The 15,593-nt window shown below is 28.3% G+C and overlaps 1 protein-coding gene across 1 annotated transcript; it reads left to right on the forward strand.

Moving 5' to 3' along the window:
* On the forward strand, window positions 1,969-3,266 carry LOC109331032. Its single transcript, XM_019565315.1, has 2 exons — window positions 1,969-2,353; window positions 2,697-3,266. The coding sequence occupies exons 1-2, from the start codon at window positions 2,037-2,039 to the stop codon at window positions 3,133-3,135; spliced, it is 756 nt and encodes a 251-aa protein (XP_019420860.1). The 5' UTR covers window positions 1,969-2,036; the 3' UTR covers window positions 3,136-3,266.

Raw genomic sequence — 15,593 nt, forward strand, 5'->3', positions numbered from 1 at the left:
TATAATAGAGAAAAATTAAAATTCAAAGAATCTGAAATATTAAAATTCAATTGGAAAAGTGTTACAAAACTTTGATGAAGTGTAACAATGCAATTATTCTTAGATTAATAGTAAACGTTAAATAATATACATAGATTAGTGTAAAGAAATAGTTTGGATGTGAAAAATGATTTCAATCTCATCTAGTGTTCAATGTCTATTACATTTTAATATAACAAAACATAGGTACGGTAAACACTCAATTTTGGTGGGGTAGCAACATAGACCAATCGCTAATTAGTATTAAATTATTAATATATAAAATATATAAAAAGTAAGCATAGTGTGGGAATGTACATAGTAATAACATGTGACATGAATGAGTTTTTTTTTAATTTTTTAATAATTAATAATTTAGAACATTTTAAGATGAGAAAATGTAAGGAGAATGTGACATGTGGCATGAAGGGAAAACATGTAAGGAAGATGTGACATGTGGCATGGATGGAAAACATGTGAGGAGGGTGTGACATGTAGCATAAGGAGTTTTTTTTATTATATTGTTAATAGATTACTCCTGATCAAAATTAGGTGTTTATAGGTGATGATGTGTTTAACCATTTTTAATATATTGGTCAAGCATTTTTATATATTTTTTAATTTTAAATTGAAAACTAATTGATATGACAATATATTAAAAATGAAATAATATGACTACAATTTGGATATAATTATTTTATCATATAGGTATAAGTTCCTATATACTTGTTTTTTGGTGGAACTGGTTCAGATAGTTTTGTTTAGATAACTATGCTTCTATTATTTATTTATATTAATTTATTCTCATTTGTAGTTTTGTTATCATGATATCAATTAAATAATAATATTTTTATATTGGAATTGGAGTTGAGTGGAAAAGACTCAAGTTAAATTTATGTCAATCTCTATTTTTTATTTATAACCTATTATCAAAATATGATACTTTTAAAACTTCAAGATATAAATGCCAAAGAGGTTTGTTGTGAAAATATATTAAAAAATGTGTAAAAATAATATTATTATATTTTTGCGAGTGATTTATGGAGCTTATCACAAAGATTACTTCACTTAATTCAATGACTATATTGTAACCCATCCAAATTTCCCAGCCTTATAATCATTTTGCCATTCATCAATGCATACCTTGATTTAGAACTGTGAATATTAATCTAATTAACTTAATATTTGTTCGAAACTGAACTTATTATTTAGCATGATAAACTTGGTTCATAAACTAAATGAGCCGAATATAAACTTGATATAGTTTGACTCATTAGTTTCATGAGCTGACTCGATACATATTTATATTTATTTATATATATATATATATATATATATATATTTTGTTGTTTTGAACGTTTTTCTAAAATGTGATAACTTTATTGAAAGTTTGAAACCATTCTATATCTATCTTTTACCCTTGCAAATAAAATGATAAGCCTTGTGTAACATTTGTTTAAATGAATTAATTATTTGAGTTGTTCAAATGAACTAATTCGAGCGAAACTGAATAGTTTGTGAACTTTAATCGAGTCCAACTAGAACTAAAAAATAACTTGTATTAAACTTGAGTCGAATTTTGAGTTGAGCAAATTCTGATTGAGTTGGACCTAGTTGAGCTCTGATTTATCTCGGTTCGACTCGTTTCCATCCCTACCTAAATTATTCTTTTGACCAATTAAGTCACCAACATCTAACATATCCTAAGTTTGTCAAAAGTAAAACAAGAACTTGAATAAGATATATATGAAGTAACTAAACCTCTCTAGTAAAGAATCAAAGACCAATGAATTTGAATTTATGAAATATTTATGAACTTTAGGCTAATTGGCAAAAAAATATGATTTTTTAATTCTCCATGGCCATTTTGGTAAATACACTGCAGCCTTCAAGTTCTATAAAGCAATGTACTAGCTGTTTCAAAAATTTTAACACTTAGTCCATGTAAGTTACATACCCTTAATATATTGCCATTCACCGCTACTACTTCATCTCTCTCTCGATATCTTTACTCAACAATGGTTAATGAAATCATTGATCTTACTGGCTCTCCTTCTTTTTCATCCCAACCACTCAGATCATCCCAGGCACCAAAAATCCTTGATTTTGCTTCTGGTTCTGTTATGTCCATTTGCCCTAATAACTTCAATGGCAATTTGTACTATACCAACCCAGAACAAACTATTTGGTTTCCAACTTCAGGATATACTTATCAACCCTTTCATGTTGGTTCTACAATCCAAACTTACATGCATGGTGGTCCAGATTCAAGGGCATTCTTTTTTCCTAATGGAACTAGGCACAAGGAGCCAGCTTGGAAGCACAGAGAGAATGAGTTTGTGGCTTTCAAAAACTTACTTAATTCTATTTATATAATCTCAACCATATATATATGTACACAGTAATGATTTTTTCCAATAACGGAGAGGCAGGTATATAAAAATCAAGAAGAACAGAAAAAAGCTAAATGATAAGTCATTTTTATTTTTAAAATATATTAAGATGACACTTCTATCCTCAAGTGCAAATGTAAAAACAACAACTTACCTATTAGGTGTAAGAGAGTATTATTTTCCATCATTAAGTGATTTTATGGCATTTCCCTTTTTAATTTACTATTGATTTGTTTCATTTTGATAAGAAATGTGATTTTATTATACATTGCTTTTTGATATTAGGTTATTTAAGATGGGGCTAATGAAGTATGGGAATGGACAATGCTGCAATGTCACTAACCATTTGAAATGGAACAAAACACCACAACATGTCCAGAATTATGCTGCTAGTTTCTCTAGCCACCTTCCAAATGCATACTTATACAACTTCAAGAGAAGGAATGCAACCTACAATGGTTCTAATATAATGATCAGAAACAATAACCCTATGGGTGTATCTGGTTCTTGTTCCATGCCTATGATTGCAAATGAGCCAAAGGAACAGAAAACACTGAAGCTTTTCCCAGAGAAACATGCTTTCTTTCCAAGTGGAGAAAGCAACAAAGGTGACACTGCCACCACATATGGCTATGGGTTTCAGATGCTGACAAATGGCAAAAACACTTCCATGGCTTCTATTGGTAATGAAGAAGTTGATCTGGAACTGCGTTTGGGTTATTGATAAGTGATGTCAAATTGTTGTTTGAAAATGTTTATTTTTGTTTCATGTAATAAATTATAATAAGTTGCAGTTAAACTATTGTTGGAAATTGGAAATTAAGTTGCAGTTGAACTGCTATTGGAACTTGGAAATGTTTAGTTGTAATATATTTATCTTAATTAAGGAATTGTCTTTCATCAGGTAAGGTCAACAAACACTCTTCTCTTTAAGAAATTATTTTATGTTCAAGAACTATGGGTTCAAAACATATCTTTAATAATAAAAATAATAAAATATATATAATGAGCAGTAAAGATGAGTCCGAAATAATAAAGATATATTTTCTCTCGTACCAATGACAATAAAATCAAAATAAAAAAAATAATAAATGTTTAATTTTTTAATTGACATGATATATTTTAATTGATATGATACATAATTTGAAATAACAAATACTTATTCAAATCCAAAAACCAACAATAGTTTATCTAGATCCACAATAAGGTATGCCAATTGTTGTTATGGCTCAAAATGTATAGGAATGAAATGACATAAAGTGCAACTTTATATAACTAGGATTAGATTGCATCTAATATTAACTATAAGGAAAATATACAAAGGAAATGCATATACATACCATGAACTACAAGTATTTCTATCATAAAATGTCCCGAATATGATATCAAGTATTGAACAACATATAACGTTTTGAAAGAAATTAATTCTTTATTTATAGGATTGAAAGATAACATTAGTTAACACACAAAAATGAGTCAAAAACCATAGGTCCACCACTATCCAATAGTTTCCCCTTGTCTTCCCCATAGGGTTATTTTTACTAAGAGTATAGATTATTTTTCAAGGAAAAGAAAAAACTTTAACGTTATAAAATATATTTATAAAATGGCTCTTAAACCTTTATTTTCCTCTAAAACTTAATTAGTAAACAACTCTTAACTAAAATACTTATAATCTATTGTTCAGATAATTTAGAATCTATACATTTATTCCACCTGAAAATAAAAATATATTTATATCATGTCATATTTGAAGAAGCTTAAAATATTTATAGGAAATCATCATATATTAGTTTAAGTGGTACATGTTTGATTTTTCTTAAGTACGGTTTTGGGTTTGAACTTTATGAATGGAAAAAATATATATTGGGAGAGTTAGCTCCACATATTTGTAGATGTTCCCGACTCAGACATGATTATCTTCTGTGCGAGAATACTTATGAGAAAAATAAAAAAATATTTATATGGCCTATATGTACCAACCACCGGAATAAATGTGTTTTTAATCCTCAATTTTTCTCCTTCGATTTAGTCCTTGTACGTTTCAAAAAATGGATTTTAGTTCCACAATTTCTGAATGCAGTAATCGACACATCTAGTTAATACAGCACATTTTTTGTCCTAAAATTCTCATTTATTATAAAATATAAAATTAATATATATTTCATTCATATGACGAAGATAGAAAAGGCCGTGCATGAAGTGATATAAATTTTGATAAACAAATATGACTCTGGTGACACATGTCATATGTGGGTATTTTTGGAATATTCGACTAAAATTAAAGGATAAAAAGCATAGTTAAGTATACCTTCTTCAATAAAAATATTCCTTGGGATTGACACCATATAAAAAATAATGTTTCTAACATTAAAATAATGTATATACAAAATAAAATATTAAATAACTAGACAAAACTCTTATTTTATCTTTGAGTTGAGCAACTGCCAAGTGTTTGGAAACGAAAGTGCATGACGTCTTGATTATATCTATATTATTACTTAATGGTAAAATATAAAATTACTATCTCACCATTGTATAATTTATAATTCCCTATTTTATATCATTATCTTCTTATTTCTATAAAAAATTATATAATATTATCATCTTATTTTACTATCATTATCTTCTTATTTTAAAAGTCTATTTAAAAAGTTGAACATTGTATCTGAATAAATTTAACTATAAATTATAAATGTTTAACACAAAATACTATATTTATAATTTATAATATAAAAACTACACGTTAAGAATGGTAAGAAAACGGGTTAAGCGAGACTGCCAACATGCTATTATTTAATAAGTGAACTTTGTGTAACTGTCAAAATATTTAAGATACTTATAATAGTCCGATGTCTTTTTTTATTGATATATGACATTATATATGAGAAAAAGTATCTGTTATCCTATTTTTGTTAAAGGAGAAATTAAGCCTTATAATACTTTGGCTGCTTCCCTTTATACGGAGTAAAGATGCGGATCCTTATCCATCATAAGAAAATAAATAAAATGTGTATATCAAAATTAAATAAAATGATAATTTAAAGCAAGTCATGGAGACAAAAAATGAGTATCAAATATATATAAAAAATTAATTATGTAAAACAATTTACACCAACATTTCAATAAAAAAAGTCTAATGCAAATTCTAAGGATATCACATATTTTATTTTTTATTCCTTTATTATTGTCACTTATTGGGACTTGAGTAAAAAAAATTGTTTTTATTTTTTGGCAACATTTTAAATTGTCTAATTGATTTCATGTTTTGTTCACGGATGCTAATTCTAATTATGCATCAACTAAGATAATATAATACAATAATCATTATAATAAACAGAATATTGAACAAGTTAATAAGTGGAGTGTAATAATTAAAAAATACAAGAGTGAACATGTCCTACAAGATTAAAATTTGTTGTATAAAAATAAAGTAAGTGAAAATGAAAATTGTTTTTGTAGATAAAAAATTGGATTCCTTATTAACTATGTGCCATGTGCTGTGCAGGGCACTTGTTGCACATCCACTAGAGTCGCCCATAATATTTTATATCAGATTTAACTGTTTGATTTAGAAAAGAAAATGGTAGGGAAAAAAGAAGGAAAGAAAGTTCAGGGAATGAAAAGAAGAAGAAACTGATGTAAACAATTAGTTGTTTTGTTTAAAAGAGAGAAAAAACTTTTATCTCCTTTTGTTTGGTTATGCAAAAAGTGCAAGCAAAAGAAAAAGTATGCTTTTGAAATTACATAACACACCCAAATAAGAAATGTTATATTTATAACTTATTACTACTTTGTTTTTAGCATGTATAAAACATATGAGATCCAACCCTCTTTGGCCAAACTAAATACAAGAAGTATAAATGCTAAACAAATACTTTTATAGACGAAATATTAAGTAGAAAAAACCTAAATATATTAATTTATGATCACACAACAAATCAAAAGTTCTCCAAAAAATAATTACAGTTGGAAATAAAATAAAAATCAAATGCGTTATGTTATTGTGCAAAACATTGATATTGTAACACAAAAAATGAATGAATAAAAAAATAGGATTGCATGAATTAGAATAAGCGGAAAAGAAATTGGAATTAGAAAAGGAAAAAATGAATTAGAATGTTAAAATTCTGTTTATGTATATTGTTGTAGTGAAAAACTCATTTGAACATAAAGTGAGTTTGATGAGAAAATATGATAAAGTGAGTTTGATGAGGGAATATAAGAAAAATTGGGTTTTAGAGATAAAACAAATGTGTTAGGGTCATTTTATAAATATTATTTTTTTTCCTTCTTCTATTTGAGAAGAAAATATTTTAGCATAGGGTCCATACCTTTTTTTTTCCATCCTTTTTTCCCTTGTCAACCAAACAAGGAAAAGTCATTTTCCTTCACTTTTTCTTCCATTCATTTTCATTTCTCCTATTTTCATTAGAACCAATCATGTTTATTTTTTTAGTGTATTTGACAACATATAAAATAGGATTATAAGCTTATTAACATGTTTATTTGACAAAAGTAAGATTGTAGTTTTTTTCAGTTAGAGTGGATTTTAGAAAAGCTCCTACATCATAAGTACTGACTTGAGAAGTCTTATATTTCTTTAACGTAAAAGGTTATCATATATTATTTTATCATTTTTAGACACTTTATCAGTTAGTGTTACTAAGGGTAAGCATGAGTCTGGTTATAGATCGGATAAGGCTTGTTACTCGATCCTAAATATTGTTCGAGTTATATATATTCATTTTAGATAAAATATTCCCAATGTTACTTATTATTATGAATATGTAATTTGACATATAAAATGATATATGTATATACATTGTTAATCATATATATGATAAAAACTAGAGAATCAATGATTACTTCCACCAAATATAAGTCATTACTATATACACAATTGAATAAAAATACACAAACATGATGAGTGAGTAACCATGAAACAGGACGGGTCATGATTGTCTCATGTCCGACCCTAAATATTAATTGGGTCTAATTTTTGAACTCAAACCCAACCGTATACCCAATTAGATCTGACACTATCAGACTTAATTATGATCGGGTCGTACTGGGTGAGTGGATAGAGCCGGTTCCTACTCACCCATAAGTGTTACCATCCTTCGGCCTCAAGCTACTGTCTTTTCGGCCTTCCGGCAACTTTTCAGCATCCAACCAATTTTTATCCACTTTTGCAAACCTTAATCTAACTTAGTATCACATGTTATTTATTACAATAATTTGAGTAATGTATCCTAATAAGTTAGTCAAAAATTCATCATAATGGCAGTAAAGTGACATATGCCACTTTCTATCTATATAAAGTTGACATTGAAGTGCATGTTAGAAGAATTTTTAGACCATTTACAAGGATATAACATTTTAGTAATAATTAATGCAAACATATGTGTATATTGCAAAACACATGTATTATGACTAGTTTAGTTGATCAGTTGTGAATGGTGCTTAATGTATGATGGACATCATAATTCAACCTATTTTTGTTGCAACAATGCTTCAACTAGCTTTGCAATAGCAGGCACCAGGTGGATCTATTTCTTCAATATGGAGCAGCGCCAAGTGCACTAGCGTTTAAATTAGAGTCGATAAAATGAGTTAGCCCATTGAGCTTGCTAGATATTCGATAGGCTATGTACATAAAATCATGCCCAAATACAAGCTTACTTGTTTCGGCTTTAGGCCATCGGCCATGATACTTAACATTTTGAGTATAACATCCACACAAAATACTTAACATTTATTTTTATTACATTTTGAGTATAACATCCACACAAAATACTTAACATTTATTTTTATTTAAGAGTCAATAATAATTAAATATGAATAATGCAATAATAATGTATTATTACAAGAAATTTGCCATACACCTGCAGACAAAGATCGTCAGTAAAAGATAAAAAAACTGTAGGTATAATACAAAATATTTTTACCTACGTACGTTTTTGTCCGTCGTATTTAAGTTGTTATACCTATGGTTTTTGTTTATCACTATAGGTTTTTGTCTGTCACTATAAGTACTTATACAGATTTTCCCTGTCACTATAGATTTTAGTGATGATAGTCAAGGCCATTGGTAAAATAAGACTTCAACTTTTACCTACAGTCTATGTCCATCACTATAAATAAATATATTTTTCTTAATACTTACGGTTTTATTACATTAGTATAAGTTTTGGTGATATAAAATAAGTAATACATATACCTACAATCTCATTTCATCCGGGTTGATTAAAGGTAAAATGAAATCATAATATGAATATATAATGGAAAAATAAATATTCCAATATATCATTATTATTAAAATTAAAAAAGTCATAAATTCGATGAAATACATGAGTTAAATATGTACACCTAAAAATAATATAACTACATATAGCATAAACATAAAAAGTCTTATAATCCTAAAAATTATACAGTTTGGATCATGTATACATCTAAATAGATACAAATTTGTGTTTCCAAAAAAATCTAAATGGCTCATTTCCTAGTTTGTTGCATCAAAAAGAACTTAGATGCCTAATCTTCACCTACAAGGAATAAAAAATATATCAATAAATGAATAAAGTAATCCAATGAAAAAACTCTAGTAAAAAAAATTGTTATACCATATTCATTATCTTCATTACAATCCAAATTTGGAGAATAAAAAGAGGTTTGGATAGAAGAAGAATATTGAACCTATTGAAATATAAAGCAAAAGAATACAAGTTAATGAAATAAATATATTAGTGTACACAAATTAATGTGATCTATTTTGCCATTAACTCCAAGTACCATCTATAGTTATATACTATCATACTCATCTCAATGGGAAATATCCAATACATATAAATCAAAATAGATAACTCACTTACAACCCAATGCATATAAATCAGATTAACACAAATTTAATGCATTAATATTAGCATACCATAGTGTTACAACATCATTATTTGCCTACAATAACAAAATAAAACATTAGTTGGAATAATCAATAAGCATTAATAATTTCTAAAAAACTACATATATGCCTCTTTTTTGAATTGATTAAGAATGAACAAATGTAATGAGATCAAGAGCTAACATTAGAAGCAAATATCTTAAAAGATGATAGATTTATCTACCTTTGAAAGGCTTCCATGATAAGAGTTCCTCATTTCAACTTAACGAGATCCCTCATGCCTATATAACAAAAATAAATAAACAAAAGTGACATGTCACAATATTTATGAGCCTAACCAAATACCATAAAACAAAATAAGCAACAAGGATCTCACACTGTTAAGGAAAAATGAACATCTTCCATGTGCGTGTAGAATTAGAAGCACTTAGTAAAACTTCTCTTTGAAGAACTAACATATAGGTTTTCTTGATATTTTTTGTCATGGACGAAACTCAGACATGCCTGTAATGTGAGAGTAATATGAATAAGGAAGAGGAAGAGATGAAGAGACATAAGCTCAAAGAAATAAGGCTACACAATCACCCCAAAAGAAATAAACACATTACAAGACATATATGTCATACTTTCATTTCCTTAACTTCTCTATCCTTCTGTATGCATAAGCTAGTATTCCATGGAGAAGAAGACAATGGAAAGTGAGTTGGGGGAATGGCAAAGTAGTAGACACAATAGCAGAATTCTCTCTCAAATGTATTATAAATGTACTAACCATTCATGCAAGATGCCTTATGACTACATTCCTCTGAGAACCCAAAAAAGTACCAAATATTATATAAATAAAAGAAAAGGTTGGTCCTCCTTGAAGAGGGTTATGTACAGCCACAAAAAAGGCAAATTGTAGAATTCATGGGACCTAAATTCTTTCCTTGTACACAACAACATATTTTCTCTCCTCTAACAACTCTTGTAGTTAAAATGCATCAATATGCTTAATCAGTTTCACTTTGAATAAGATAATGCCGCATCACCTAATCAAACGACAACATCCTTTCACTTCTCTATATATAAGGCTACCATTTTGTCCAATTTCATAAAAAACAATTCAGATTCAAAGTAATAGTTTCAACACCAACTTTTGCACACTCAAGAGATATATGCATGTTTCTTTTCTTTCACCACTTAAACTAGTAGTCCTTTTGACAATAATTATTTTTTGCATATTTGATCTTGCGCTAGCGAGCACAACCAGACACTACCATTTTGATTTACTTCCTTAAAAGACTAAGGAAATATGTTACCATCATAACCACTCCATTCCTTGTGCCTCAACATAAAAATAGACACAATCCCACCTTAAGTCACCACAGAACACTTACTAATCTTAGTTTCTGCTATATAGTTTAATTAATTTGGAAATATATTACCAAATACTAGTTGTAAAAATAGAACATGATGTGGGATTAAAAAGTAAGAAATTTTCGTTCAATCAAAAGAAAAATGGTGGAACTAAACAGAACACAGATACTGCCAAGGAAAAAATTGAGACAAAGGTCTTTTCTTTTGATAAGTTAAGAACCATGGCATTTTTTCAATACATATATCTACCACACTACCTGAATCAAAGTTCTCCAAGAACCAAACACTCCAAATTGGATTAATTTAAATTATTTAAATATGAATTTATTAAAAACTGAACACCACCTCAATTTATTAAAAACTATTATTATATGACGATAAGTATTGAGGTACTGACTACAACCAGAAAGAACAAATAGAATACCTACAATTCATTACTTTGAATTGAAGAAGACAATTTTGCATATAAAGCAGTCGCAAAGATTGTCTTACCTATGCCTCCCATGCCCCATATTCCAATTAGAGCTCAACATTCTTCCTCAAATGTGCAGGATCTACATTATACAACACAGTGTTGATAACCATTGGAAGTTTAGAGAGTGAAAGGATGAGATAGAAATGTATTTTTGGTTTTAGTATTAGTAACAATTCAGATGTGACCCATTTCAAAATACAAGAACTTCAATCCATAAATCTCAAATAAGGATTTTACCATGTTTCAATCAAAAAATTAAATCATTTGAATCTGAATCTAAACCTAAAATTAATTTCATTAATTATTGCAGAGAAGTAACCAAGTTGAAGCAATGACGATCAAACATGCAGTTCGTGTTTCAGAGCAGAACCTGGTCATGAAGGACCAAACATTCTAAGTGGCGTGCCGAAAAACATGATAAAGACACAAGCAACAGCGTCAGGGCCGACGGATGGAGTGTTTATCGTATCGATATTCGACAGAAACGACAACAACCATGTTGTTTCACTTGTGGAACACTAAAATACATTCGATTCATGGTGTACTCCCTGTTTAAGCTATGGTTGAAGGAGAATGAGAAGTTCCAGAAAAAAAGAGGAACCTAATTTGATCTGGAAAGAAGAAAGAGAATGAGAAGCCCTTTGTAATGGAAAAGAATGAAGAGTGGGATTGAAAAGCCTTCTACCGTGGAATTTTTATGTTTTAATAATAAAAAATTAGTATGGAGTGGTGGAACTAGACATCAGAAGGTATATATAATCTAAGTTGACGGTTTGAAAGTCATAGTTAAAGCATATAGTTACTCATCTAGATATTTATAGTTATATTACATATATATTTATAGTTTTAATTATCATCATTATAAGTGTTTATAGGTATATGATGAATTTCTTGTAATGTATATAAAACTATACTGTTATTATATACATTTTGTTTTCTAACATTTTTTACTTTAGAAGACACTATTCTTTTGCACAATGTAAAAACCGTGGCTAAAACATGAAACAAACTACAGTTTTGAATATATTGTCCTTTTCTTCCATTTTAGAGAACTCATCTTTCCTGGGAATCATACCTCCATCCTAGTCCATGCTTCAGGTTTTCTTGGCACTTACAACTTTCTTCCCTCCGAATCATGTTAGTTTTACTTAAATTTATTTCTTATAACTCTTGATTGCATATCTATTTGTTATATGCTTTTGCATTATATATCTAATAAATGCCAAAATATTATAGTTGAAATATCATCTTTATATTAGTTCATGGATTAGTCTAATTAATTAGCAAATTGCTCTTGAGCCTGACATTTTTTTGTGAATTGATAGATTTTACGCTCTACAGTTTTTGTGCATTTTAGTTACACATTCACACATAACACTTCTCACTCGAAATTTCTTAAGTTCCTAGACTAGTTTAGCTCTAATTAAGGTGGAGAAGCAAGGGAAAATGTTAGAGGAGCTAATTTATGCTTATTGAGAAGGCAATTTATTTTCATAACATCCTGATTTCTCTTTTTGTATATCTGTATTTAGTTACCATGACAATGTGTAGCTAAAACTCTTCCTTATTAGGATTGGATATAATATTTACTTGATGTATGTATTTTAATTCAGATTAACACTTATTTATTACGCTTTGGTTCTCATGAGTTATTTATGTGCTTACGGCTCATTTTAATGTTGACACCCTTTTTTTATTTATGATTTTGTGATAATATGTATGAAAAAATTCTAATTATAAAATCTGACTATAATAGCTCATCGTATTGGTATAATTGATAGACATGAATTTATATCAATTTGTCACAATTTATATGTTGTTGATATGGTTTCTAGACCTAGAGTCATATGAACAATAACTAACTCTTAATTTTATTAACATGGTCGTTAGAGATAGATGTGTGTTATTGGTTCATAAATCTTCATCTTATTAATATAGTTGCTAGATATAGAGCTATATTAATAGCTACTAATATAACTAAGATATTAGCAATTAATATCATTGAAGTGTTGTATTAAACTCAATTTCGCAACCATAGTTACTAGACATAATTGTATATTTTGTGGATCATAGTTCTTCATCTTGTGAGTAGAGTGATAGACATAGCGCTTTATTAATAAGCTATTAACATGACACAGACATTAACGGTTAGTACCATTGAGATTCCATTTTTGGTGAAAGAATCATAGTTATTGAATCAAATGTATACGGATAGCAAATAGTAAAGTCCAATCCCAACATCTTCATTCCAATAGTTTTCTCTAATTATTTAGTTAGCTTATTAGCATAATCATACCAATCAATCTCTTAAAAATCAACTTAGAATAGTAATTTTTGGTTGAAATGTTAGTATCAAATAATTCCTTTTGGGTTCGACAATCTTTTATTTTTTTTTGCTGGTAATTTAATTGATCAATTTGTCAGCATCAATATCTCAATTTGAATTTAAGCCTAAAAAAAGACACATATACGACATTTTGGAGAATTTAAAAATCACATTCCTAGTCCAGAGAGCTAAGGTACTTCTACAGTGGACTTCTCTGAGGTTCTAGACTTCTACAATGTCCCCAGACTGTATCGAATCTTAAAAAAGGAAACTCAAATATCATAGGTTAAAAATGAGAGATTATTGCCTCAAGCACCTAACTCATGATATCTATGATAATTTGGGTGGTTCATCATGCTAATACAAGTGAGACCTAATGCCCAGCATGTCCTTCTATCCTATAATAATATCTAATGCTCGAGTATAGGGTATGTGTGCCAAGACACAAATGTATTTTGTTATGGGTATTCGAAAGCATGCAAGTTTGGTTTTTTTTAAGAAATGAGTAAATATATACAAATGAGTGAATGTAATTATATTAATTAAAAGAAATCAAACAAGATAAAAAGATATTATGGTCCATGCAATCAGTCATTCAGGACTCACTCTCTTTAAAATGTCCTAATGGAGTCGCTAGTTGTTGCGACCTGGTTTTTAGTTGAACCGCAGATTCATGATTTGTTGAAATACTTATGTATTGTCAGTGTAATAATTTATATACAATCAGTATATTATTTATTATTAATTTGTATTACTTTTTTTTAAAGAGTCAACCCTGATTGAAAATGAATTCTGGATGATAGACTTATAGTCTATAAAACTCTTACCTTGTTTGTATATGCATTTTTTTCTCTTATACTAAGTAACTCCCTTAAGAACAATTTTTATCTTAAAAAATGAACAATTAATATTGATCATAAGGTATTATTTGATGAAACTCTTGTTTAAAAAAGGTATGGAGTATCCATCCTTGATTAATTAAAGGAATGTATGAGGATCTTAACTCACTTTACGAATGTACTTTGTTTTATGATAGGATAACAAAATGTGTTACCTGTTTAAATTATTCCTTTAATAAATACTTATATAATTCATTAGACACTGTGGAACTTATTCTTACTTTATAGGGGTTCATTTTAAAAAAAACTAAGTTACCTGCATTTTTATTTAAAAAGGTTTAATTTGACCAATAAACCTGTACATAATCAGATTTTTGGAAAAATAATGTCGGGAAAAATAGCCACAATCATTCGAGCAGCTTAGTGATTGATCTATATTAACAATAAGGTGAAAATACTTTGATTAAATCAAAAAACTGAAGCTGATTACTTTATCAAAGCGAGTACATAATTTTGATTGCGCGAACCATGAACGTCCATTTACCAAATCATAATTTTTGATATTCAAATGTTTGGATCTTAATATTTGTAATGAGTGAGATTTAAACTTTCAACATTTTTAATTAATTCTGTTCTTTAAACTTTTCATCCAAATCATTAGACAAACTTATAATTTTTTTAATTTTAATTTTTTAATTTTATTGTGGGTGAAAATTGAGCCATAAACCTCTTTCACTTTATTTCTTAAAATTTTCACTCTAACTATCAAACATCTTTATGACTCTCCATTTACCTACTCATATAATTTAGAAAATGAAACATATTCATAAATAATAGAATATAATATACCCTACTTCTAGAATTGAATTTATCACAGATTAATTTTATATATTCCAATATTAGGATTTAAATATTCTGTTGGAATATATAAAATTAACTTTTTATAAGCAAATATATTAACTAGGCATAAATATTGTCAATCCACTTATAATTTACACAATAGCTTAATATATATACATGGGTCAGTATATCACTGTATACATGGGTCAGTATATCACTGTGTAAAAATTAACATTTTTAAAAAACAACAACCAAAATTTAATTTAAATCAAATTTATAATTGGGATAAAATTTACCCTTCTTGTACGTCAAGGTTTGTATAGAGAGGGTTTTCCACGTATAAAAAAGTAGATAATGGTGCAACTTATTGGGTAGATGATGATGGGAATAATAGATTTTCATGCTAAACTTAGTGAAGCAAACAACTCTTGCAAGAAACTAA

Source organism: Lupinus angustifolius, chromosome LG17 (genome assembly GCF_001865875.1).
Source record: "Lupinus angustifolius cultivar Tanjil chromosome LG17, LupAngTanjil_v1.0, whole genome shotgun sequence".
In the NCBI taxonomy this organism is placed as follows: Eukaryota; Viridiplantae; Streptophyta; class Magnoliopsida; order Fabales; family Fabaceae; genus Lupinus; species Lupinus angustifolius.